The following is a 22,846-nucleotide window of genomic DNA, read 5'->3' on the forward strand; positions in this document are numbered from 1 at the left end:
TGTGTTTTAAACAAATGATAAAAATGAAACAATTAACTGTTCTGTAATTTTTTCCTAGCTATATCAGAGGAAGAAAATGAACTAGGGCTCTTTTTAAAGTTTCAAGCAGAAGAAGACACATCGCAAGCTGGCAAAATGATGGACGCCACTGGCAAGGCACTCTGTTCCTCAGCCAAGCAAAGGTTGACATGGTTTTGCATCATCCTTAAATCTGTAGTCAATGTGACAGTTTTGATGTATGTACCTAAGTATGCATATTTAGAAAGGTTATGATCATTCCAGTAGAGGGTTAAAAGAGAAATACATTGCTCAAAAAAATTAGGAGAGAAAGGGGTCACTGGCTCAGCTACAGTCCCCCGGTCAAAGCACATAAGAGAAAGCAATCAATGAACTAAGTTGCTGCAGTAAAGAATTGATGCTTCTCATCTCCCTTCCTGTCTGTCTGTCCCTGTCTGTATCTCCCTTGTCCTCTCTCTCTTTTAGTCTCGCTCTCTCCCCCTCTGTTTCTCTCACTAAAAAGAAAAAAAAAATGACATTCTCAGCCCTGGTGGGGCTGCTTTGCTGTTTAGGACATCATCTTAAGGTTGCAGGTTCGACCTCCGGTCAGGGCACATACAAGAATCAACCAGTGAATGCACAAATAAGTGGAACAACAAATCAATGTTTCTCTCTCTCTCTCTCTCCCTAAAAATTATTTTAAAAAATGAAAAATAAACTATTGTAAAAATTGACATTCTCAGTTGCCTAATTTGTAGAAGTAAACTTCAGACTTGTATTTAAATTCTCTTAAGGGGTTTAAGTAACAGAGACATAGCATAGCTAAAATTTATATATGTATAGTTCTATTTTTCACTTTTTTAGATATTATATTATCTATGAATACACTGGAACTTTTTCAGCAAAGGAAATTTTTTTTTCTTTCTTTTTTTTTTGTATATTTCTGAAGCTGGAAATGGGGAGGCAGTCAGACAGACTCCCGCATGCGCCCGACCGGGATCCACCCGACATGCCCCCACCAGGGGCGATGCTCTACCCATCTGGGCATTGCTCTGTTGCGACCAGAGCCATTCCAGCGCCTGGGGCAGAAGCCATGGAGCCATCCCCAGCGCCCGGGCCATCTTTTGCTCCAATGGAGCCTCAGCTGTGGGAGGGGAAGAGAGAGACAGAGAGGAAGGAGAGGGGGAGGGGTGGAGAAGCAGATGGGCGCTTCTCCTTTGTGCCCTGGCCGGGAATCGAACCTTGGACTTCCGCACATCAGGCTGACCGGCCAGGGCCGAAATTTTTCTTCTTAATTATATGCTTTGCATTTATCATTTTGCAGTTTTTATCTTAAAGATACCTGCTGCAAAGAATCTCCCACAATTCCTAACTATAGCCAAAATCTGAATTTCCAAAGAAAATAAAAGCCTATCAGACTTGTAATGACCATAAAGAACTGAAGTGGTTTTATTCTGAAACAATACATCAATGCCAAAGTTCATCTTTAAGGAAGTGACAAAGAGGCACTCAATACAAAAGTAGACCAGAGGAGCTACGTTTGACTTGTGTTTTTTACGTTCTTGTTTTTTGTCCTCACCTTCAGTTGCCAAGAACTTGATTCTCATTAGTTCTTCAAGTATTTTATCTGTTTTCTATTCCCAGCTTTTTCCTAAATTTGTCAAATAGAATCCCTAAACCCATACAACTCTTTTCTAAATGGTGTATTTACTTGACAGGTTATTTGTATGTGGATTAACATCCAAAATGTTGCAAAAATGATATAGTTCCCAAAATAAGAAAAGCGAAAGACACATCTTTATTAATTCAAAGTTGGCTATATGACCCTTATTTGCTTTCTAAAGCTCAGTTAGGCACCTTAATTTTCTATTTGTAGTCTCATCTTGACAACAAATATGCTTTGTGATTGTTTTAAACCTTTGTTTTTGTTTTGTTTTGGGATGTTCATCTCCCTGATTTTTACTTCTCTGCCATTAGATTGGCCCTGTATACTCCCCTGTCTCGTCTTAAGCAAGAAGTAGCAACATTCAGTCAGAGGGCAGTATCTGACACCCTGATGACAGTTAATCGGATGGAGCAGGCACGCACAGAATATAGAGGAGCTCTGCTGTGGATGAAAGATGTATCCCAAGAACTCGACCCAGACACCTTAAAACAAATGGAAAAGTTCAGAAAAGTATGGAAATACATCCTTCTCCTTTTCTTGATGCATAAACCACCTGAGTGTCTACAGAATAACTTAAGATTAGACTATTTTTGACAAAATGGTATATTATAAATTGTTGGTTGCTTGGAGATCTTCGGTCGAAGTACAACAGGTTGTTACACTTATTGTTTTTCTCTGAGTGGCATCCCCATCCCATCAACCTTATCTATTAGTTTTTTTTTGTTTTTTTGGAGAGGTTTTTTTTTGTATTTTTCTGAAGCTGGAAACGGGGAGGCAGTCAGACAGACTCCCGCATGCGCCCAACCGGGATCCACCCGGCACACCCACCAGGGGGCGATGCTCTGCCCATCCGGGGCGTCGCTCTGTCGCGACCAGAGCCGCTCTAGCACCTGGGGCAGAGGCCAAGGAGCCATCCCCAGCGCCCGGGCCATCTTTTGCTCCAATGGAGCCTCAGCTGCAGGAGGGGAAGAGAGAGACAGAAAGGAAGGAGAGGGGGAGGGGTGTAGAAGCAGACGGGCGCTTCTCCTATGTGACCTGGCCGGGAATCGAACCCAGGACTCCTGCATGCCAGGCCGACGCTCTACCACTGAGCCAACCGGCCAGGGCCTCTATTAGTTTTTTTATACCCCTCATAATAGATCTAACTACCTTTTAAATGTTGTTTGCCTGGATTTTTGGGCTTGTTGGCAGGAGGGAAATAGTTTATTAATGAGGCAAAATATATAAATATAAATTCAGGTAAAATGATTATTATAAGTAAAATAAAGGTGATCAGATTTTTTATTCTGCCACAATACATAGTTTGACCACAAACTTTCAATGCAACTATGTATAGACATCTGTTTTTTTCTGAATAAACTCCTTATTATAAATTGTATTGCCTAAATTTACCATACATAAATAATAAAATTCATTCACCCCTTTATTTCACAAATATCTAGAGTACTTATAATAAAAATGAAACCTTTATTCTATACCAGCTGTTACAGTGGTTTGCATCACTGATTACTCCCAACAGATCTGGGAAGTAGGTGGACACATGGCCTTAGGCCACAGTAACTTGTCATTCTATTCCCTTTATAGTACTTGACAATTGGAATATAGTCCAAGGCAGTGGTTGCACAACATTGTGAATGCATTAATGTCACTTAGTTGCAAATATTTTTTTAAGTGAGAGGAGGGGAGATAGACTTCTGCGTATACCCCAACCAGATCCACCCAGCAACCCTTATAAGGGGCCAATGCTCAAATCAACGGAGCTATATCCTCAGCCCCTGGGAACGAAGCTCAGACCAACCGAGCCACTGGCTACAAAAGGGGGAGAGAGAGAGATGGAGAAGGAGGGGAAGAGAAGCAGGTGGTCGCTTCTCATGTATGCCCTGACTGGGGATTGAACCCTGGATGTCAGTACACTGGGCTGATGCTATATCCCCTGTGCAAACTGGCCAGGGCCAGTTGTAAATTTAAAATGGTTAAGTTGGCCTGACCTCTGGTGGTGCAGTGGATAAAGTGTCAACCTGGAAATGCTGAGGTCACTGGTTCGAAACCCTGGGCTTGCCTGGTCAAGGCACATATGGGAGTTGATGCTTCCAGCTCCTCCCCTCCTTCTCTCTCTCTGTCTTTCTCTCCTCTCTCTCCCTCTCTGTCTCTCTCCTCTCTAAAAATGAATAAATAAAAATTAAAAAAAAATAAAATGGTTAAGTGTTATGTAACTGTCACCTGAATTAAAAAAAAAAAAGAATACAACCCTGGCCGGATGGCTCAGCTGGGTAGAGCACTGGTCTGAAACACAGAGGATGCCAGGTTTGATCCCATTAGGGCACATACAGGAACATATCAATGTTCCTGTCTCGCTCTCTCCCCTTTCTTCTATGGCTAAAATTAATAAATTAAAAGAAAAAAATTCAAATCTCTTATCTGGACCCAAATATCCCTATACAGTCTGACCCCTGGTCCTTCTGCAGCCATACCTTGAACTTACTCTCTTTGCTCCAATAAAAGATATATTCTAACCTATTCCTGTTCTGCAAACATCAGCTCTTTACTCACCTCCCAGGACTCTGGTCTATGCTTTCCCCTGGGCCTGGAATGCTCTCCAGAGGGTCTCAGCATGGCCCGCTCATCACCTTTCTGTCCCAGTTCAAACATCATGCGTGAGCTCCCAGGGCTTCCCTGATTATCTTATCAAAAGTAGTCAACCATTTCTGTTCATTTGTATGTTATCTTTACAGCTTAAAATTATCTTACACATTTATTCACTTCTTTTTTCTCTCTGTGATTTTCTACTTAGGGACAGTGGGGAAGAGCATTTTTTTGTTCACCACACTGTCAGTGCTAGCACAGTGGCTGGCACGTAATAGGTAGCTTATAAATATATGTTAAATGAATGGGTATATTTACTTTTTTTTTTTTTTTTTTTTTTCTGATGTTGGAAACGGGGAGGCAGTCAGACAGACTCCCACATGCACCCAACCGGGATCCACCCGGCATGCCCACCGGGAGGCGATGCTCTGCCCATCTGGGGCGTCGCTCTGTTGCAACCAGAGCCATTCTAGCGCCTGAGGCAGAGGCCATAGAGCCATCCCCAGCGCCCGGGCCAACTTTGCTCCAATAGAGCCTTGGCTACAGGAAGGGAAGAGAGAGACAGAGAGGAAAGAGAGGGGGAGGGGTGGAGAAGCAGATGGGTGCTTCTCCTGTGTGCCCTGGCCGGGAATCGAACCCGGGACTCCTGCACGCCAGGCTGATGCTCTACCACTGAGCCAACTGGCCAGGGCACGAATGGGTATATTTAAAAGTTGAGTGTTCACAGTACTTGGTGACTTATGACTCAACTTACATATAAGAAATAGAATAGGAATGTATTTAAATTTATAAATATATCTCTATGACGTAGAAGTATTATTAATGCTTCTCAGCACTTTAACTATGTCCCCTATCCATTTATTCTTCTGCTCTTACCTAAGTGTTATCCATCAGTAGTTTTGGATGTTAACTTTTTAATTGGAATCTGTACAGGTTTTTTTTCTTAACTACATACTTTCCATCTGTCATTGCATACTTTCTCAGCATAAAGATATCTGGAAAGAATCTCATATAATTACTAAAAATAGCCAAAATCTTTACCATTAGTCATGAAATACTACTACAGGGAAAGGGAATTGGCCTTTATTATAATTTCATGTGTCTGAAAACATGTATCATGAAGCTTTATGGTATATTTATAATCTGTATTATCAGTAATAATAATCAACATTTTTGTGGTTGCAGGTACAGACCCAAGTGAGAAATAGCAAAGCTTCTTTTGACAAGTTAAAGATGGACGTTTGTCAGAAAGTGGATTTACTTGGAGCTAGTCGCTGCAATATGTTATCTCATTCACTCACTATCTATCAGGTACCTATCCCATGGTCAGCATGTCCTTGCAGTGAAGATGAGTGGTGAGATTTCTTTTTAAAAGTTGTCTAAAGAATGTAAAAATATATAATTGATCAGATTTCTCTGATTTGCTAAAATTAACTTTTGAGGTTATGACAGAAAATCATACAATTCTGGACTGAAAAAGACCTTCGAGATTGCCTACTCTAGTAGCTTCACATTATTCCCTTTAGTGTTCTAGGAGAGAAATGGAGAACTAGAGATAGATGGTCTAGGGCAGTGGTCCCCAACCCGGTCCGTGGGCTATTTGGTACTGGTCTGCAGAGAAAGAATAGATAACTTACATTATTTCCATTTTATTTATATTTAAGTCTGAACGATGTTTTATTTTTAAAAAATGACCAGATTCCCTCTGTTATATTCGTCTAAGACTCATTCTTGACGCTTGTCTCAGTCACGTGATACATTTATCCATCCCACCCTAAAGGCCGGTTCGTGAAAATATTTTCTGATATTAAACCGGTCCGTGGCCCAAAAAAGGTTGGGGACCACTGGTCTAGGGCTAAGGAGAGAAATGCTGAGGAGGCAGGCCTTCAGGCCTGTTAGCCCTGTTTACCTGGGCAGTGGTGGGCAAACCGAGGCTCGCGAGCCACATGCGGCTCTTTGGCCCTCAAGTGTGGATCTACCTCAAAATACCCACCTGTGGGCGCGTATGGGGGCTGTCAGTTGGTCAGGTGACAGGAGACCGGAGTGGGGGGTGGGGTGGATACCCACCTGAAAAATGAAGAAGGTGAAAGCTGAGGCTGTGATTACCTTGAAAAAGAGAGGGGAAGGCCCTGGCCGGTTGGCTCAGTGGTAGAGCGTTGGCCTGGCGTGTAGAAGTCCAAGGTGCCATCCCCGGCCGGGGCACACAGGAGAAGCGCCCATCTGCTTCTCCCCCCCTCCCCCCCTCCTTCCTCTCTGTCTCTCTCTTCCCCTCCCGCAGCCAAGGCTCCACTGGAGCAAAAGATGGCTGGGGCGCTGGGGATGGCTCCTTGGCCTCTGCCCCAGGCGCTAGAGTGGCTCTGGTCGCGACAGAGTGACGCCCTGGATGGGCAGAGCATCGCCCCCTGGTGGGCGTGCCGGGTGGATCCCAGTTGGGTGCATGCGGGAGTCTAACTGCCTCCCCGTTTCCAGCTTCAGGAAAAAAAAAAAAAAGAAGAGTCTGGCCCTGGCCGGTTGGCTCAGCGGTAGAGCGTCGGCCTGGCGTGCAGGGGGACCCGGGTTCGATTCCCAGCCAGGGCACATAGGAGAAGCGCTCATTTGCTTCTCCACCCCCCCCCTTCCTCTCTGTCTCTCTCTTCCCCTCCCACAGCCAAGGCTCCATTGGAGCAAACATGGCCCGGGCGCTGGGGATGGCTCCTTGGCCTCTGCCCCAGGTGCTAGAGTGGCTCTGGTCGCGGCAGAGCAACGCCCTGGAGGGGCAGAGCATTGCCCCCTGGTGGGCAGAGCATTGCCCCCTGGTGGGCAGGGCGTAGCTCCTGGTGGGCGTGCTGGGTGGATCCTGGTCAGGCGCATGCGGAGTCTGTCTGGCTATCTCTCCCCGTTTCCAGCTTCAGAAAAATTAAAAAAAAAAAAAAAAGTCTCACTTGTGCTTATATTACCACAAATCACACATAAATAGCATACAATGAATAAAGTAGATTATCATAAGCAACTTTTACTGATTCTAACATGTTATTGTAAATGGCAAAATAGAGTAAACTAAAGGAAACGGGCAATCACTGCTGCTTCTAGGGAATCTCCCTAATTCATTTTAGTACTGTGGGATTCAAGAATAAGAAAGGATCCTAGTGAAAATGGAAGTATATGACACCCTGTGCAGCATAATGCCTGAAACACAGTAACTGTTAGTTCAGTTCTCCTTTATTCTCTCCATCCATCCCCCTTACTTTGAACAGGAATCTTAAAGCAGTAGGGAAATTTATTCATTACTTGAGTTAGCTTGAGAACACAATTTTAGAGGCAAGTCTTTCTTGAACACTAAAGGAAGGACCAAATTTAGTAGTACATATTATCTCTCTCCAATTAATAAAAGATGATATACATTTACCAACATGAAGATTCATTTACTTTAGTTGTTCATTGATTGCTTCTCATATATGCCTTGACTGTGGTGGGGGGTGGCTCCAGCCGAGCCAAGACCCCTTCCTTGCTCAAGCCAGCGACCTTGGGCTCAAGCTGGTGAGCCCCACTCAGCTGGCGACCTCGGGGTTTCAAACCTGGGTCCTCAGAGTCCCAGCCCGAGGCTCTATCTACTGTGCCACCACCTGGTCAGGCAGTATTGTGCTTTTAACATTTCTCTTTTGGGTTCCTCAGAAGGTGTTTTAGTCTACCAGTTTTCTTCTCTTGGCTGCAGTTACTGTCTGGCTGGCCCAGTGTACATTCCAGTGCTGAGTACAGACAGCACGCATACGTGCAGATACAGAAGCTAGTTCTTAGGCAGAATTAATAGTTACCGTGCTTTCTGGTTTCCCAAACTTGGAAATCGATTTTAGTTCCTGCTTATATATTTTTTAAAATTAATTAATTAATTTTTACAGGGACAGAGAGAGTCAGAGGGATAGATAGGGATAGACAGGAAGGCAGAGAGATAAGAAGCATCAATCATCAGTTTTTCGTTGTGACACCTTAGTTGTTCATTGATTGCTTTCTCATATGTGCCATGACCGCGGGCCTTCAGCAGACTGAGTAACCCCTTGCTAGTGAGCTTTTTGCTCAAGCCAGATGAGCCCGCGCTCAAGCTGGCAACCTTGGGGTCTCGAACCTGGGTCCTTCCGCATCCCAGTCCGACGCTCAATCCACTGCGCCACCGCCTGGTTAGGCAGTTCCTGCTTATTATTTGATAACTATTTACCTACTGACATTAGTGAGGAAAAATAGCATTGAAAAAAATCATGGAGAAGAAGCAGAACTGTAATGTCACTTTATTTTTCTTTCCTTTTTTCTGCAGAGAACACTGCTTGGATTCTGGGAGAAAACAGCTGGAAAAATGTCCCAAATCCATGGGGCCTATATTGGCTTCCATCCCTATGATAATGTAGCTCTCAAGGTACATTTCTTTCCATGTTCTTTGGTTAGATATATTACATTTCATTTGGGCAATAATATTGAATCTATTTTTTGCTAAGCCTAATTTCAAATTTATAAAACATTGGGAAACTTTTTTTTTTTTTACACACAGAGACAGAGTCAGAGAGAGGGATAGACAGGGATAGACAGACAGGAACAGAGAGATGAGAAGCATCAATCATTAGTTTTTCGTTGCGTGTTGCAACACCTTAGTTGTTCATTGATTGCTTTCTCATATGTGCCTTGACCACGGGCCTTCAGCAGACTGAGTAACCCCTTGCTTGAGCCAGCGACCTTGGGCTCAAGCTGGTGAGCCTTGCTCAAACCAGATGAGCCCGCACCCTAGCTGACCTTGGGGTCTCGAACCTGGGTCTTCCGCATCCCAGTCCGATGCTCTATCCATTGCGCCACTGCCTGGTCAGGCAGGAAACATTTTTTTATACTTCTTTAGCCAGTCATTTTTCTGTACTTTCCTGATTCCAAATGCTATCAGCAACACTAACAAATACCGGGAATATTGCTGGAGGACCCAAAATAATAGTAGGTAGGTAATAAAGGAGGGAGAAAGTGAAAAGAAAATTAAAATATAAAAAATAAAACATTATGGAAAAGAAAAAGTTAAGAGGAACAACTGATGGAAAGTGGTCATGTGTTTCAAAAAATGACCAGATTGCCTACCTGACATTTAGAAATTAAAGAAAAATTTCCTTGCTTTAGTTTTATACTAAAGTCTTATTTGAAATTTATGATACAAAAATTATGCCAGTTTGGTCATTATATATGTGTGTGATTGTAGCTGAAGAGATGACTGCATTAGATCAACTCTTTGTGTAACACCTACATATAAAAGGTACTCTCAGCCTATAATTATAAAGCTTTTAACATTTGTATATTTTCCCATCAATCTTCTTTGCATGTAGCTTATTCAGCATAGTCACACTATGTTCATCTTTTTGCTAAGATAAGTTTCAGGACCTTCAAACTTATCATTCTGCCTTATTTTCAGTAGAGCTTGAAAATGATGTTGGTGGATTTTTTTCAAGCTAGATGTGCTATCTGTGATGGGTTCATATTTTGTAACTGTATATTTCTGGGATTTAGTATGGATTTTTTTTTTTTTTAGAGAGAGAGAAAGGGAGGGAGGAATGAGAAGCACAAACTCGTAGTTACAGCACTGTAGTTGTTCATTGCTTTCTCATTAATGCCTTGACTGGAGGGCTCCAGATGAGCCAGTAACCCATTTGCTCCAGCCAGTGACCTTGGGCTCAAGCCAGTGACCTTTGGGCACAAGCTAATGACTATGGGACCATGTCTGTGATCCCACACTCAAGGTAGATGAACCCATGCTCAAGCCAGCGACCTCAGGGTTTCAACTAACCTGTGTCCCAGGTCTGTGCTCTATCCACTGCGCCACCTGTGGTCAGGCTGCTATGGATTTTTAAGTCACATTCTGACACAGCATATTACAGTCTAATAGATACCCTTGAATTTGTGTTTTTGTTTTTTGTTGTGTGTTTTGTTTTTTTCCTTTTTCTATATTAATGCTTCACTGGATAGCATATTATGTATTTAGCCAAATTTAATATATAATTTCTACTCAGAATTGAAGTAAAAATCTTCAACTGTTTTTAGAGCATTGCAGTACAGGCTAGCAACAAATGTAAGTCTTCTTTGGCATATCACAAAGTTGTAAACCCTGGGCTAGCCCACGTAACAGTGAGTGGTTTCCAAGGACACAAGGTTCAGTTCAAATTATATTAGCATACATATCTCTCTGTCTACTTCAGAGCAATTCCTATTTTATATTGTTGTTTAGAATTTTTATTTTAAATAATATTTTTTTGCACAAAGAGAGAAACAGATTCTTTTCCTCTACTTAACATTGAATTTACTTTTATTTAATTGATTAATTTTAGAGAGACAGGGAGACAGAGAGAGAGTAGTATTCATTTGTTGTCCCACTTAGCTGTGCATTCATTGGTTGCTTCCCTTCGTGTCCTGACCAGAGATCAAACCTACAATCTTGGCATTTTAGGATGACATTCTAACCGACCAAGCTAACCAGTCAGGGCTTAACATTGAATTTCTTATCCTTAGCAACTACAAGACACTTCAAGCAAGCTTCCTGAAGACCACAAAGAAGAACAAATAGAAAACAATTCACTCACTGAAAACCTCAATAAGTAAGCAGACAAAAGTTATATATCATATTATGGAAGTCCTTGGACACCATTGTATATTTGGAAAGAGTTGTTTCTTGTCTGGCTTACTGAATACTTTTTTCTATGTCATTTTTCAAGTTAACATTAAAATTTTGTTTTGAAGCTTTTTTTCCTCCCATTTTTAACACGGCAGGCAAAGTAATGACAGGAGTGCAAAACTGTTTAGGAGTTTAGGAGACTGAGCCTTGTATGAAGAATCTCTACATAGTGAGTCCCAGCAGTGGCAGCTTGAGAAAGAAAGGGACAGGTGCCAGCACCTTTGGGACCCAAAGCTGGTGAAAATCAATACCCCAAATAACACCGATGGGCCTCGGCTAGGCTACCTGAAAATGGAGCTCTTGCTGTACCCATCCTTCATGTTGCCTTAGTTCCCCTTTATTACGTCTTCCCTTTGTTTTCCTTTAAGAGCTGCCACTTACATGTCATTTTAACCAGGTTGCACTGAGTATACTATTGAACCCAGAAGTAAGGCCTGAACAATTATAAGCCAGATACTGTGCGTTTCTCTCTTTCCTTTGTGGGGAAATTAAAAATATTTTGGCTAACTTAAATATATAAATGTTTTAGGATGTAGATTAAATAATCAAATGTATAGTTACAAATTAACGTTAATTTGGGTCTACATTGACATTTAAAATCAAATTGCTTTAAATTTATTAACTTAGTAAATTTTTTCCATTATCACATTTTATGAAATTTTTATTCTCAAGTATCTTTAGCATTGTGACAGATAGCCTCCTTTTAAGTTAACTAACACATTCCAAAGCATTTCATCTTCTCTTCTATCTAAGTTGAAAAACCAAATATGTATACTGTCATTGGAAATTTTATTCTAAGTCATAAGTATGTATCTACTCTGTAGGCTTATTTTTGTGGTATTTGCAAATAAATACTGCATTACTTTTTAAATAACCTTAAAAACTTATTTAAGGCCTGACCTGTGGTGGCGCAGTGGATAAAGCATCGACCTGGAAATGCTGAGGTCGCCGGTTCGAAACCCTGGGCTTGCCTGGTCAAGGCACATATGGGAGTTGATGCTTCCAGCTCCTCCCCCCTTCTCTCTCTCTGTCTCTTCTTTCTCTCTCCCTCTCCTCTCTAAAATGAATAAATAAAAAATAAATTAAAAAAAAAACAAAAAAACTTATTTAAAACAACCTTTAATACTAGAATTTTGAGGCTATATTCCAGGAATGCTAATGACTAAATCTGTGTTCAATTTCTTTGTCTCTCTCTCTTTTTTTTTTTTACACTAGATGGATGATATAAATATCCAAAAGTAGCACCAACTGAGAATATTTTAGGCAAACGTGTCTTGTTTTGCAAACATCACTTTGTTCAAATTAGAGTACCCATTTTTTTTTTCCCTGCATTTCTTAATTCCCAAGTGGTGTTGAGCAAAAACCCTTCAGTGCTTGAAAGCTAAACTTTATATACAACGCCTTTGATGACAGATGTTCTCTGTAATATAGTGCAGTGCTAAACATGGTGCCTGGTGCCTTGTCAACACTCAACAAATGCTTATGAATGAATGAGGGGTGAAGGGTTATGTTCACAGTCTGTGTAGATTTAGAGAAGTAGACTTTGTCTCCGACAGATTTTAGGAGATCTACTGGCCAACAAGTTAAAACAAAATAATTAAGCCATATAAAACTGTAAAATGTGAGTCCTAAATATATTTTAACCAAAATCTTTGCAATTTTTGGTTTTTGCTTTAGGTTAGTTTTGTCAGATGAGGAAGTGAGCTTGGGAAGTGAACCAGGTAAGATGGTAAATTAACATGTTGAAATGATCACATTTTAAATGTAACAGCTTTTTAAAAGAGATTATTTTAAAATATATATTTTTAAATGTGAGGTCACTTTTTTTTTAGTTTATATTCAATATTATTTTATATTAGTTTCAGGTGTGAAGTGTAGTGGTTAGACAAATATATACAGTGTGTCCGTAAAGTCATGGTGCACTTTTGACCAGTCACAGGAAAGCAACAAAAGACGATAGAAATGTGAAATCTGTACCAAATAAAAGGAAAACTCTCCCAGTTTCATACCTATTCAGTGCAGTTTGATGTGGGCGCACACACAGATTTTTTAGGACTTCTTAGGTAGCTATCCCGTATAGCCTCTACGGACTCCTCACTGACTGATGGCCTACCAGAACGGGGTTTCTTCACCAAACTGCCAGTTTCCTTCAACTACTTATCCCACTGAGTAATGTTATTCCTATGTGGTGGCGCTTCGTTACAAATGCACCGATATTCACGTTCACTTTGGTCACGGATTCGAATTTAGCGAGCCACAGAACACACTGAACTTTCCTCTGTACTGTCCACATCTCGACTGGCATGGCTGTGGGCTGCTCCGCTGTATACACAGTGTTACGTCATAATCTGCGCATGGCACATGCTGCCACATCATCCTACAGAAACTGGGAGGGTTTTCCTTTTATTTGGTGCAGATTTCACATTTCTATTGTCTTTTGTTGTTTTCCTGTGACCAGTCAAAAGTGCACCATGACTTTATGGACACATTGTACTTTACAAAGTGTTCCCTCCGATATTTCTAATACCCACCTGTCACTATACACAGTTATTGCAATTTATTGATTATATATTATTGACTGTATGCCAGGGCCTCTTGTCTTTTTTTTATAATAGCCATTGTAACAGATATGAGGTGATATCTCATTATGGTGTTTTTTTTTAAAGATTTTATTTATTCATTATAGAGAAGGGAGAGAGAGAGAGAGAGAGAGAAGGGGGGAGGAACAGGAAGCATCAACTCCCATATGTGCCTTGACCAGGCAAGCCCAGGGTTTTGAACCGGCAACCTCAGCGTTTCCAGGTTGACGCTTTATCCACTGCGCCACCACAGGTCAGGCTCATTATGGTTTTGATTTGAGTTTCCCTAATACTTAGTGATGTAGAGCACCTTTTTGTTTATCTGTTGGCCGTTTGTATGTCTTCTTTGGTTGGAAAAGATGTCCATGCAGGTTTTTTGCCCATTTTACATCAGATTATTTGGGGTTTTGTTGTTTGCTATTGAGTTATATGAGTTCCTTATATATATCAATATATATTGGATATGAACTCGTTATCAGATATATGGTTTGCCAACACTCTAATGCTGAGCCAACCAGCCAGGGCCTATATCATTTTTATTAAATGCCATTTTTTTTGCCACAGGAATTTCAGATAAGTTCCAATCATATACTAGATTTCTGTATGTACTTAAGTCTGTTTTTGGCCCTGGCCAGTTAGCTCAGTGGTAGAGCGTCAGCCCAGCGTGTGGAAGTCCCAGGTTCAATTTTCAGTCAGGGCACATAGGAGAAGCGACCATCTGCTTCTCCACCCCTCCCTCCCCTTCTCTCTCTCTCTCTCTCTTCTCCCCTCCTTCTCCCACAGCCATGGCTCAAATGGTTTGAGCAATTGGCCCCAGGCATGGAGGATGACTCCATGGCTTTGCCTCAGGTGCTAAAATAGCTCGGTTAAATGAGCAATGGAGCTGCAGCCCCAGATGGGCAGAGCATGGCCCAATAGGGGGCTTGCCAGGTGGATCCTGGTCGGGGTGCATGTAGAAGTCTGTCTCTCTGCCTCCCCACCACTGACCTGACCAGGTGGTAGGTAGCACAGTGGACAGAGTGTTGGTCTGGGGCACTGAGGACCCAGGTTCAAAACCCTGAGGTTGCAGCTTGAGCATGGGCCCATCTGGCTTGAGCACAGGCTAACCAGCTTAAGTGTTGGGTCAGTAGCTTGAGTGTGGGATCAGACATGACCCCATGATCGCTGGCTTGAGCCTAAGGTCTCTGGCTTGGCTGGAGCATACTCCCCACCCTGGTCAGGGCACATATGAGAAAGCCATCGATGAACAACTGAGGTGCCACAACTATGAGTTGATGTTTCTTATCTCTCTCCCTTCTTGTCTGTCTGTCTGTCTCTCTCTCTAAAAAAAAAATCTATTTCTGGACTTTCTTTATATTTCATTGATGGGTGATTACACCAGTGCCACATGGTTCTAATTAGAGAAATTTATTTGAGTGTTTTTGTATCTAGTGGGATTATATCCTTCTCTCCTTTTCATTACTTTCTTAGCTATTCTTGCATGTTAATTTTCTATATGAAAGCAAACTTTGTATCAAATTGTCTAGCACCATAAAAAATCTCATGGATACTTTCATTGTATTAAGATTAAATATGAAAACTGACAGCATGATGATGTCAAAACTGCCTAACCAAAATACAAGTGACCTCTTTCTATTTGTTAAAGTTTACTTGTAGAGCTTTCAGATGTAGTTATTTTCATATAGGTTTTGAATATTTCTAACATTTATTTCTAAGTATTTTATCTTTTTAGTTGCCATTATAAAAAGGCTTTCTTTCTTATTATATCTTTTGATTGGTTATTGTTTTATATATGAATGCTTTTGATTTGCATATTAATTTTATGTACTGCTACCTTGCTGAATAGTTTTATAGTTTGGGTTTTATCAATTTTCTAGTTTTCCAGGTATACTATAATGACATCTGCAAATAGAGATAGGCCAGTTTTTTCTTTACCAAGTCTTATCACTGAAGTTAATTTCTTTTTCTTTTCTTTTTTATTTTTTTTACAGGGACAGAGAGAGAATCAGATAGAGGGATAGATAGGGACAGACAGACAGGAATGGAGAGAGTTGAGAAGCATCAATCACCAGTTTTTCATCACGACACCGTAGTTGTTCATTGATTGCTTTCTCATATGTGCCATGACCGCAGGCCTTCAGCAGACTGAGTAACCCCCCGCTCGAGCCAGTGACCTTGGGTCCAAGCTGGTGAGCTTTTTGCTCAAGCCAGATGAGCCTGTGCTCAAGCTGGCGACCCCCGGGGTCTCGAACCTGGGTCCTTCCTCATCCCAGTCCAACGTTCTATCTACTGCGCCACCGCCTGGTCAGGCAATTTCTTTTGTTTAATTGCATTGGTTACTACCTCCAGAACAGTGTTAAATTTTAGTGGGCATTTTAGTTATAAGTCCATTTTTGTCATTGTGCATTAATCTGTTGATATTTTATTTACTATGTTGGCATTATTATTCATTTCCCTGCGAAAATTTGTAGGCCTGGTGGGTTTTGTTTTCTTCTCTATGGAAATTGGCCTATTTAAGGTATCTATCTGTACTGGGATCAGTTTTAGTAAGTTATATTTATCTCCACTTTTACTCATTTTCTCTAGATTTTGCCATTTACTTACATAGAGTTGTACAAAATCTCTTTTGATTATTTTTTTAAAGATTTATCTTGTTTTTATTATTATTGATTTTAGCCAGAGAGGGAGTTGCGACGGGGGTGGGGAACATTGATCTGTTCTGGCATGTGCCCCGACCGGGGATTGAACCAGCAATTTCTGCGATTTAGGCCAATGTTCAACCAACAGAGCTATCTGGCCAGGGTTCTTGATTTTTTAACAGCTTTGAAGTATAATTTAAATGCCATAAAATTCACCAATTATAAGTGTAAAATTGATTTTTAGTAAATTTATAGTTTTGCAATCATCATAATTGACTATTAGAAATGTCTATTACCCTCAAAATTCTCTCGTTCTTGTTTGCAATTAATTATTTTTCCCACTCCCTGTCTTAGGAAATGGCTAATCTAATATCTGTTTCTGTAAATTTCCCTTTCTGGAACATTTCATATAAATGAAATACTACAAAAGGTGGTCTTTTTTTTTTTGTCTGGCTTTTTTTTTTTTTTTAAAGATTTTGTTTATTCAATTTTCAGAGAGGAGAGAGAGAGAGAGAGAGAGAGAGAGAGAGAGAGAGAGGAGCAGGAAGCATCAACTCCCATATGTGCCTTGACCAGGCAAGCCCAGGGCATCGAACAGGCGACCTCAGCATTACAGGTTGAAGCTTTATCCCACTGCACCACCACCGGTCAGGCTTGTCTGGCTTTTTGTGTTTTTCATTAAGCATATTTTTTTTCTCTTTTAAAGAGAGGCAGGGAGATAGGAACATTGAGCTACTCCTGTATGTGCCCTGACTGGGGATCGAACTGAAGAATAATGTTTTTTTAGATTCTTCCATGTTGTTGTTGGATTCTTCCATGTTGTTGTGTATAGCAGTAGTTCATTACTTTCTTTCCCCCTAAATTTTTTAATGTAGTAAAAAATACACATACTATTTACCATCTTAACCATTTTAAGTGTACAGTTTAGTGGTATTTAATGCATTCATAATTTTTTACAACTATTACCACCATCCATCTCAGTAACTCTTTTCATTGTATATCCATTAAAAAAATTTTAAATTTTATGAAGTCTACTGTACTTTACCATTTTTTTCTTCTATGGATTATTCTTTTGGTGTCATAGTAAGAACTCTGCCTAATGCAAGGTCACAAAGATTTTCTTTTAAGTTTTTTTTAGAAATATTCTAATTTTAGCTTTTACAAGTAGGACTATGATCATTTTGAGTTAATTGTTGTGTATGGTGTGAGGCATCTCAGGTTTTTTGTTTTTGTTTATTGCATATGCATAGCCAGTTGTCCCAGCAGCATTGGTTAAAAAGACTTTTTTTCTCTTTTCATTTCATTTTCTTGCATTGCAAGTGTCCAAAAAAGTTAAGGGTGTATTTCTGGATTCTAAATTCTGTTCCACTGATCTAAATACCTATCCTTGGCTAGTACTATACTATTTTAATTACTGTGGCTTTATAATAAATTTTTTAATTAGTTAGTATAAGTCCCACAACACTGTTGTTTTTTCAAAGTTGTTTGGCTATTCTAACTCCTTTGCATTTCTATATAAATTTTACAATTAGCTTGTCAATTTCTGCAAAAAAAAAAAAGGATTGAATTCATTCATCAATTTGGAGTTAATTGTCATGTGGACAGTATTGTCATTCCAGTCTCTAAATATTTCAGTAGTTTGTCTATGATATACCTAGGTCAGGATCTCTCTGTTCTTTGTATTCATTCTACTTGGGTTTTCTTACATTTGTTGGATGAGTAGATTGATGTTTTCAATAAAGTTGGGACATTTTGTCCATTCTTTCTTCCCCCCACCCCATTCTTTTGAGGCTTTTATTATGTATAATGCTTTTGGTGTTGGCACACCATTTCTCAGAATCTGTTCATTTTCCTTTATTCTTTTTCTCCTCTCTGTTCTTAGATCACATAATCTCTAACCAGTCTATCTTGAAATTAGCTAATTCCTTATGTTAGTTCAGATCTACTGTTGATCCTCTAGTGAATTTTTCGTTTGTTATTGTATTTTTCAATTTCAGTATTTCTGTTTTGTCCTTTTTTATGATCTCTCTTTATTGATATTGTCTATTTGTTGCAACATTGCCATCATACCTTCCTATACTTTTTTTTAAAGATTGCTTTACATTTTTTTCAGCTCTATTGCAATAGAATTGATAAATAAAATTGTAAGGTATTTAAAGAGTACAATGTGGACCTGTGGTGGTGCAGTGGATAAAGCGTTGACCTGGAATGCTGAGGTTGCCGGTTCAAAACCCTGGCCTTGCCCGGTCAAGACACATACGGGAGTTGAGGCTTCCTGCTCCTCCCCCCCTTCTCTCTCTCCCCTCTAAAATGAATAAATAAATAAAAATAAAGAGTGCAATGTGTGGATATGATATGTGTATACATTTTTTTTAATTTTTATTTTTTTATTTTTTTACAGGGACAGAGAGAAAGTCAGATAGAGGGATAGATATAGACAGACAGATAGGAACGGAGAGAGATGGGAAGCATCAATCATCAGTTTTTCGTTGCAACACCGTAGTTGTTCATTGATTGCTTTCTCATATGTGCCATGACCGCAGGCCTTCAGCAGACTGAGTAACCCCCTGCTCGAGCCAGTGACCCTGGGTTCAAGCTGGTGAGCTTTTTGCTCAAGCCAGATGAGCCCGTGCTCAAGCTGGCAACCTCCAGGGTCTCGAACCTGGGTCCTTCCGCATCCCAGTCCTATGCTCTATCCACTGCGCCACCGCCTGGTCAGGCTGTGTATACATTTTGAAGAGCCTCCCATCTATTAGCATCTATCACCTCACTTCCTTAATTGAATCGTACTTCCCTTTATTTCTTTAAATATGTTTATAAGGATTACTTTGAAATCTGTTAAATCTGACACTTGGTTGCTCTGACAGGTAATTTCTGTTGCCTGCCTTCTTGCTGTTATATTTTGGCAATTTTGGCTACTAGTCCTCTCTTGGGCTTGTTATTACTTGCTTCTTTATTTGCTTAGTGATAGGCTAGATTATTTCAGTGGAATCTATTCCTGCAGTAGTGGAACTCCTCATGTGATGCAAGCTAGGTTTATTATACCCACTGTCACTCTGAGCTAGGTTTATAACCACGGTCCCCCCACCTATTCCCCCCTCCCCTTCCCTCCTCTCTTCCCACTCCTTTCCTCCCACCCCTTCCCCCCTCCCCTTCCCTCCTCCCTTTTACCCTCTCTTTTCCTCAAGTTGGTGTGGCTTTTCCTTATATTAAGGGCACCTGTTAGGTAAAACCCACAGGTCCTTTATTCATGTTTTTTCCCTTCAGTTTCTTTATCCTAAACCAGTGGTCGGCAAACCACGGCTGGCGAGCCACAAGCTCACTCAGCTGTGCATGAACTCACGCGCCTCCCCCGCCCTGTATCCTCCCCCGCGGTTCTCCTCCCCTGTGCACCTGCACGTGGTATTTTGTGGTAGATACGGGCCTCGCCAGCTGCGGTTTGCCGACCTCTGCCCCAGGGAAAGAAGCAGAAAGTATTCTGTGGTTCCCATTAGTCTTGAGACTGGCCGGTTCCCAAACTCTCTGGCCCTTGTGTTCCCCACCTGAAAAATGAAAAATGTGAAAGCTGAGACTGTGATTACCTTGGAAAGGGGAGGGGGGAAAGGGAGGGGGAAGGGGAAGGGGGGGAAGGGGGGAAAGGGGAGGGGGAAGGGTGGGGGAAACGGGAGGGAGGGAGGGAGGAAGGGAGGGGAAGGAGAGCCACATGCTCACTCAACTTGTGCATGAATCCCCACACTCAAGGGGCCAAAGAGCCGTATGTGGCTCGAGAGCCGCGGTTTGCCGACCACTAGCCTAGCTAATTAGAAATAATTTTTACAATTTATTTAAAAATGTTAATAGGAAAGCAGTGAAACAAATTTGAATTACCTTACATTCTCTTCTCATTTCTTTAAAAAATTGTTTTTATTTTCACTCAACAGTTACAGAAGATTTACCAGTAGATTCACTGGAAGATGACTTTGAGAAGGAATTCTCATTTCTGAACAGCCTTCTAAGTCCTGGTTCTTCAAGTACTAGTGAATTTACCGGAGAATACCAGACTGCCTTTGGGAGCCCCAGTGCAAGTCTCACGCCCCAGGAACCTTCTGTGGGGTCTGAGCCCCTTGCTCATTCCGCACAGTTCCTTCCTTCACATCTCTTTGACCTTGGCCTTCATGAGACTGGAGCTCTCAACAGTAAGTGTCTATGAAACATTTGGACACTCATGACTTGTCTTTGAGAAACAAAACTACATGCATGTGGATTCTAAAATTAACAAGATTGATCTTAATAGCTTGAGTACCACTATATAACATCTGCAGTCATCCCAATCAACTGGAAAAATAACATATTATCACCACTGGAGTCTGTCAATGAGAGTGAAACAAGGGTTGCTTTCCCACTACCTCCACCAAACCCCATATTTTATTTTTTATTTTTTATTTTTTTTCATTTTTCCAAAGCTGGAAACGGGGAGGTAGTCAGACAGACTCCCGCATGTGCCCGACCGGGATCCACCCGGCGATGCTCTGCCCCTCTGGGGCGACGCTCTGTTGCATCCAGAGCCACTCTAGCGCCTGAGACAGAGGCCACAGAGCCATCCCCAGCGCCCGGGCCATCTTTGCTCCAATGGAGCCTCGGCTGCGGGAGGGGAAGAGAGAGACAGAGAGGAAAGCGCGGCGGAGGGGTAGAGAAGCAAATGGGCGCTTCTCCTGTGTGCCCTGGCCGGGAATCGAACCCGGGACTCCTGCACGCCAGGCCGACGCTCTACCGCTGAGCCAACCAGCCAGGGCCCAAACCCCATATTTTCTTCATTGACTTTCCCAGGTATTTTCTCTACATAGAAAATCAGTGTCTTGTTGGAAACTTTTCTTTTAAGTGTTTATTTTTGTGTGTGACAGAGAGAGAGGGACAGATAGGGACAGACAGATAGGAAGAGAGATGAGAAGCATTAATTCATTTTGGCACCTTAGTTGTTCATTGATTCGTTTCTCATATGTGCCTTGACCCCGGGGGCTACAGCAGACCAAGTGACCCCTTGCTCAAGCCATCAACCTTGGGCTCAAGCTGGTGAACCACACTCAAACCAGATGAGCCTGCATTCAAGCCAGCGACCTTGAGGTTTCGAACCTGGGTCCTCTGCGTCCCAGTCCGACGCTTTACCCACTGCGCCACGGCCTAGTCAGGCTTACCAGAAACTCTTGACCTGCTAAGTTACCCCTACCAAGGGCAGGCAGGTGATAGTTTCTTCTACCTAGAGAAATTTAGTGTTATCTCTTTGTGGGTTCAGAGTTTGCAAGGGAAGAAGGACCAGCCCTGGGGGCTTGTTCGAATAGCAGTTTCAGGGGAACTGTGAGAGAAAGCTGGGGGCAGGATATTTTCCTGAGGAAAGGGACATCTGCTTTGTTTATATGTCAAAGGCTTCCTCTACTCATCTGTTGTTCCATCATCCTGTGTCTAACCCAGCACCTTGGGAATCATCTTGCTCCCCACTTCCATGTTGGTTGCTAAGTGCTATCTGTTATTTTTCAAAAACATGTCTTGAACTTCCCACTTCTCCTCTCTGTCTCCACTACCAGAGCCATTTAAAGCTTCACCTGGTTTCCTGGGTTACTGCTGGAGTCCTCCTCACAGATTCCCAAACCCTAGTTCATCCTCCATGCATCCTCCAGTTCTCTCTCCCAGAAGCAGATTCTGACGTCAGTACCCTGCTTACATTATTGAAAAATGAAGCACCGTGGTTCCAGGATACAACCTGCCTGCCCACCCTTACCTCCTACCTTACTTCAGAATACTTACCATTTTCTATAACTATGCTATTTTCAGATCCCTCTGCAGTGTCTTTGCTTGTGTCACTTCTCTGACTTACGTTTCACTATTGGAATTTGGGCCTGAGCCTGAGTATTAGATTCCCAGCCCCGCATTTGCTCCATGACAGCCAACCCTTGACTTCCTCAGTAATGCTAAATGGAAGTGGTTTCTCCCTCCTCTGGCATTATAGTGGTTTATATTTTCATGGCTGTAATCAGTTTATCTTGCCTTACAGCTCTATCTTTATCCCCAAGTAGATTGTAACCCTTGAAAAAAAGCCTCATAGCACCTAACAGTGGGGTTTTTTTTTTGTGTTTTTTTTTTTTTTTTTTTTAGTGAAAGAGAGGGACAGACAGGAATAGAGAGAGATGAGAAACATCAATTCTTCAGTGCAGCACCTCAGTTGTTCATTGATTGCTTTCTCATATGTGCCTTGACCGGGGGGCTCCACCAGGGGAGTGACCTCTTACTCAAGCCAGTGACCTTGGACTTAAGCCAGTGACCTTGGGCTTCAAGCCAGCTACTTTTGGGCTCAAGCCACTGACCACGGGGTCATATCCATGATCCCATGCTCAAGGTGGCAACCTGGATCCTCAGCATCCCAGGCTGACGCTCTATCCACTATGCCACCACCTGGTCAGGCTCACAATATCTTAATGCATTGTATTTTGTATTAAAATACTTATGTTCATACTTTATCTGAAGGATCATATTTTATGCCATCTGCAAGCACTCAAGGGCATGATCTGTGGAGTGATTATATTTGCAGCATAAAGTTAGCTCAGTAAATAAAATATCAGTTAAACAGTTACTCAGTAAGAATTTGTTAAATAGCCTAAAAGTGAGAATGAACAGTATTATTTGATAAAGAGGCACTCTAGGATAATTCAGATGTTTCACTATAGTAAAATTTTAGAAAACAATTCTC

General features: G+C 41.5%; 1 protein-coding gene across 5 annotated transcripts in view; it reads left to right on the top strand.

The window, feature by feature from the left end:
- Window positions 1-22,846, top strand: part of ICA1L (islet cell autoantigen 1 like) — a 50,334-nt gene that overhangs the window by 18,148 nt on the left and 9,340 nt on the right. For all 5 annotated transcript variants that reach the window (XM_066346139.1, XM_066346141.1, XM_066346142.1 and 2 more), the window contains exons 4-10: window positions 59-182; window positions 1,975-2,173; window positions 5,432-5,557; window positions 8,532-8,630; window positions 10,748-10,833; window positions 12,588-12,631; window positions 20,049-20,303. In XM_066346139.1, coding sequence (XP_066202236.1) covers window positions 59-182; window positions 1,975-2,173; window positions 5,432-5,557; window positions 8,532-8,630; window positions 10,748-10,833; window positions 12,588-12,631; window positions 20,049-20,303 — 933 coding nt within the window. The remainder of the gene's footprint in view (window positions 1-58; window positions 183-1,974; window positions 2,174-5,431; window positions 5,558-8,531; window positions 8,631-10,747; window positions 10,834-12,587; window positions 12,632-20,048; window positions 20,304-22,846) is intronic.

This window comes from Saccopteryx leptura, chromosome 7 (genome assembly GCF_036850995.1).
Source record: "Saccopteryx leptura isolate mSacLep1 chromosome 7, mSacLep1_pri_phased_curated, whole genome shotgun sequence".
Classification (NCBI taxonomy): domain Eukaryota; kingdom Metazoa; phylum Chordata; class Mammalia; order Chiroptera; family Emballonuridae; genus Saccopteryx; species Saccopteryx leptura.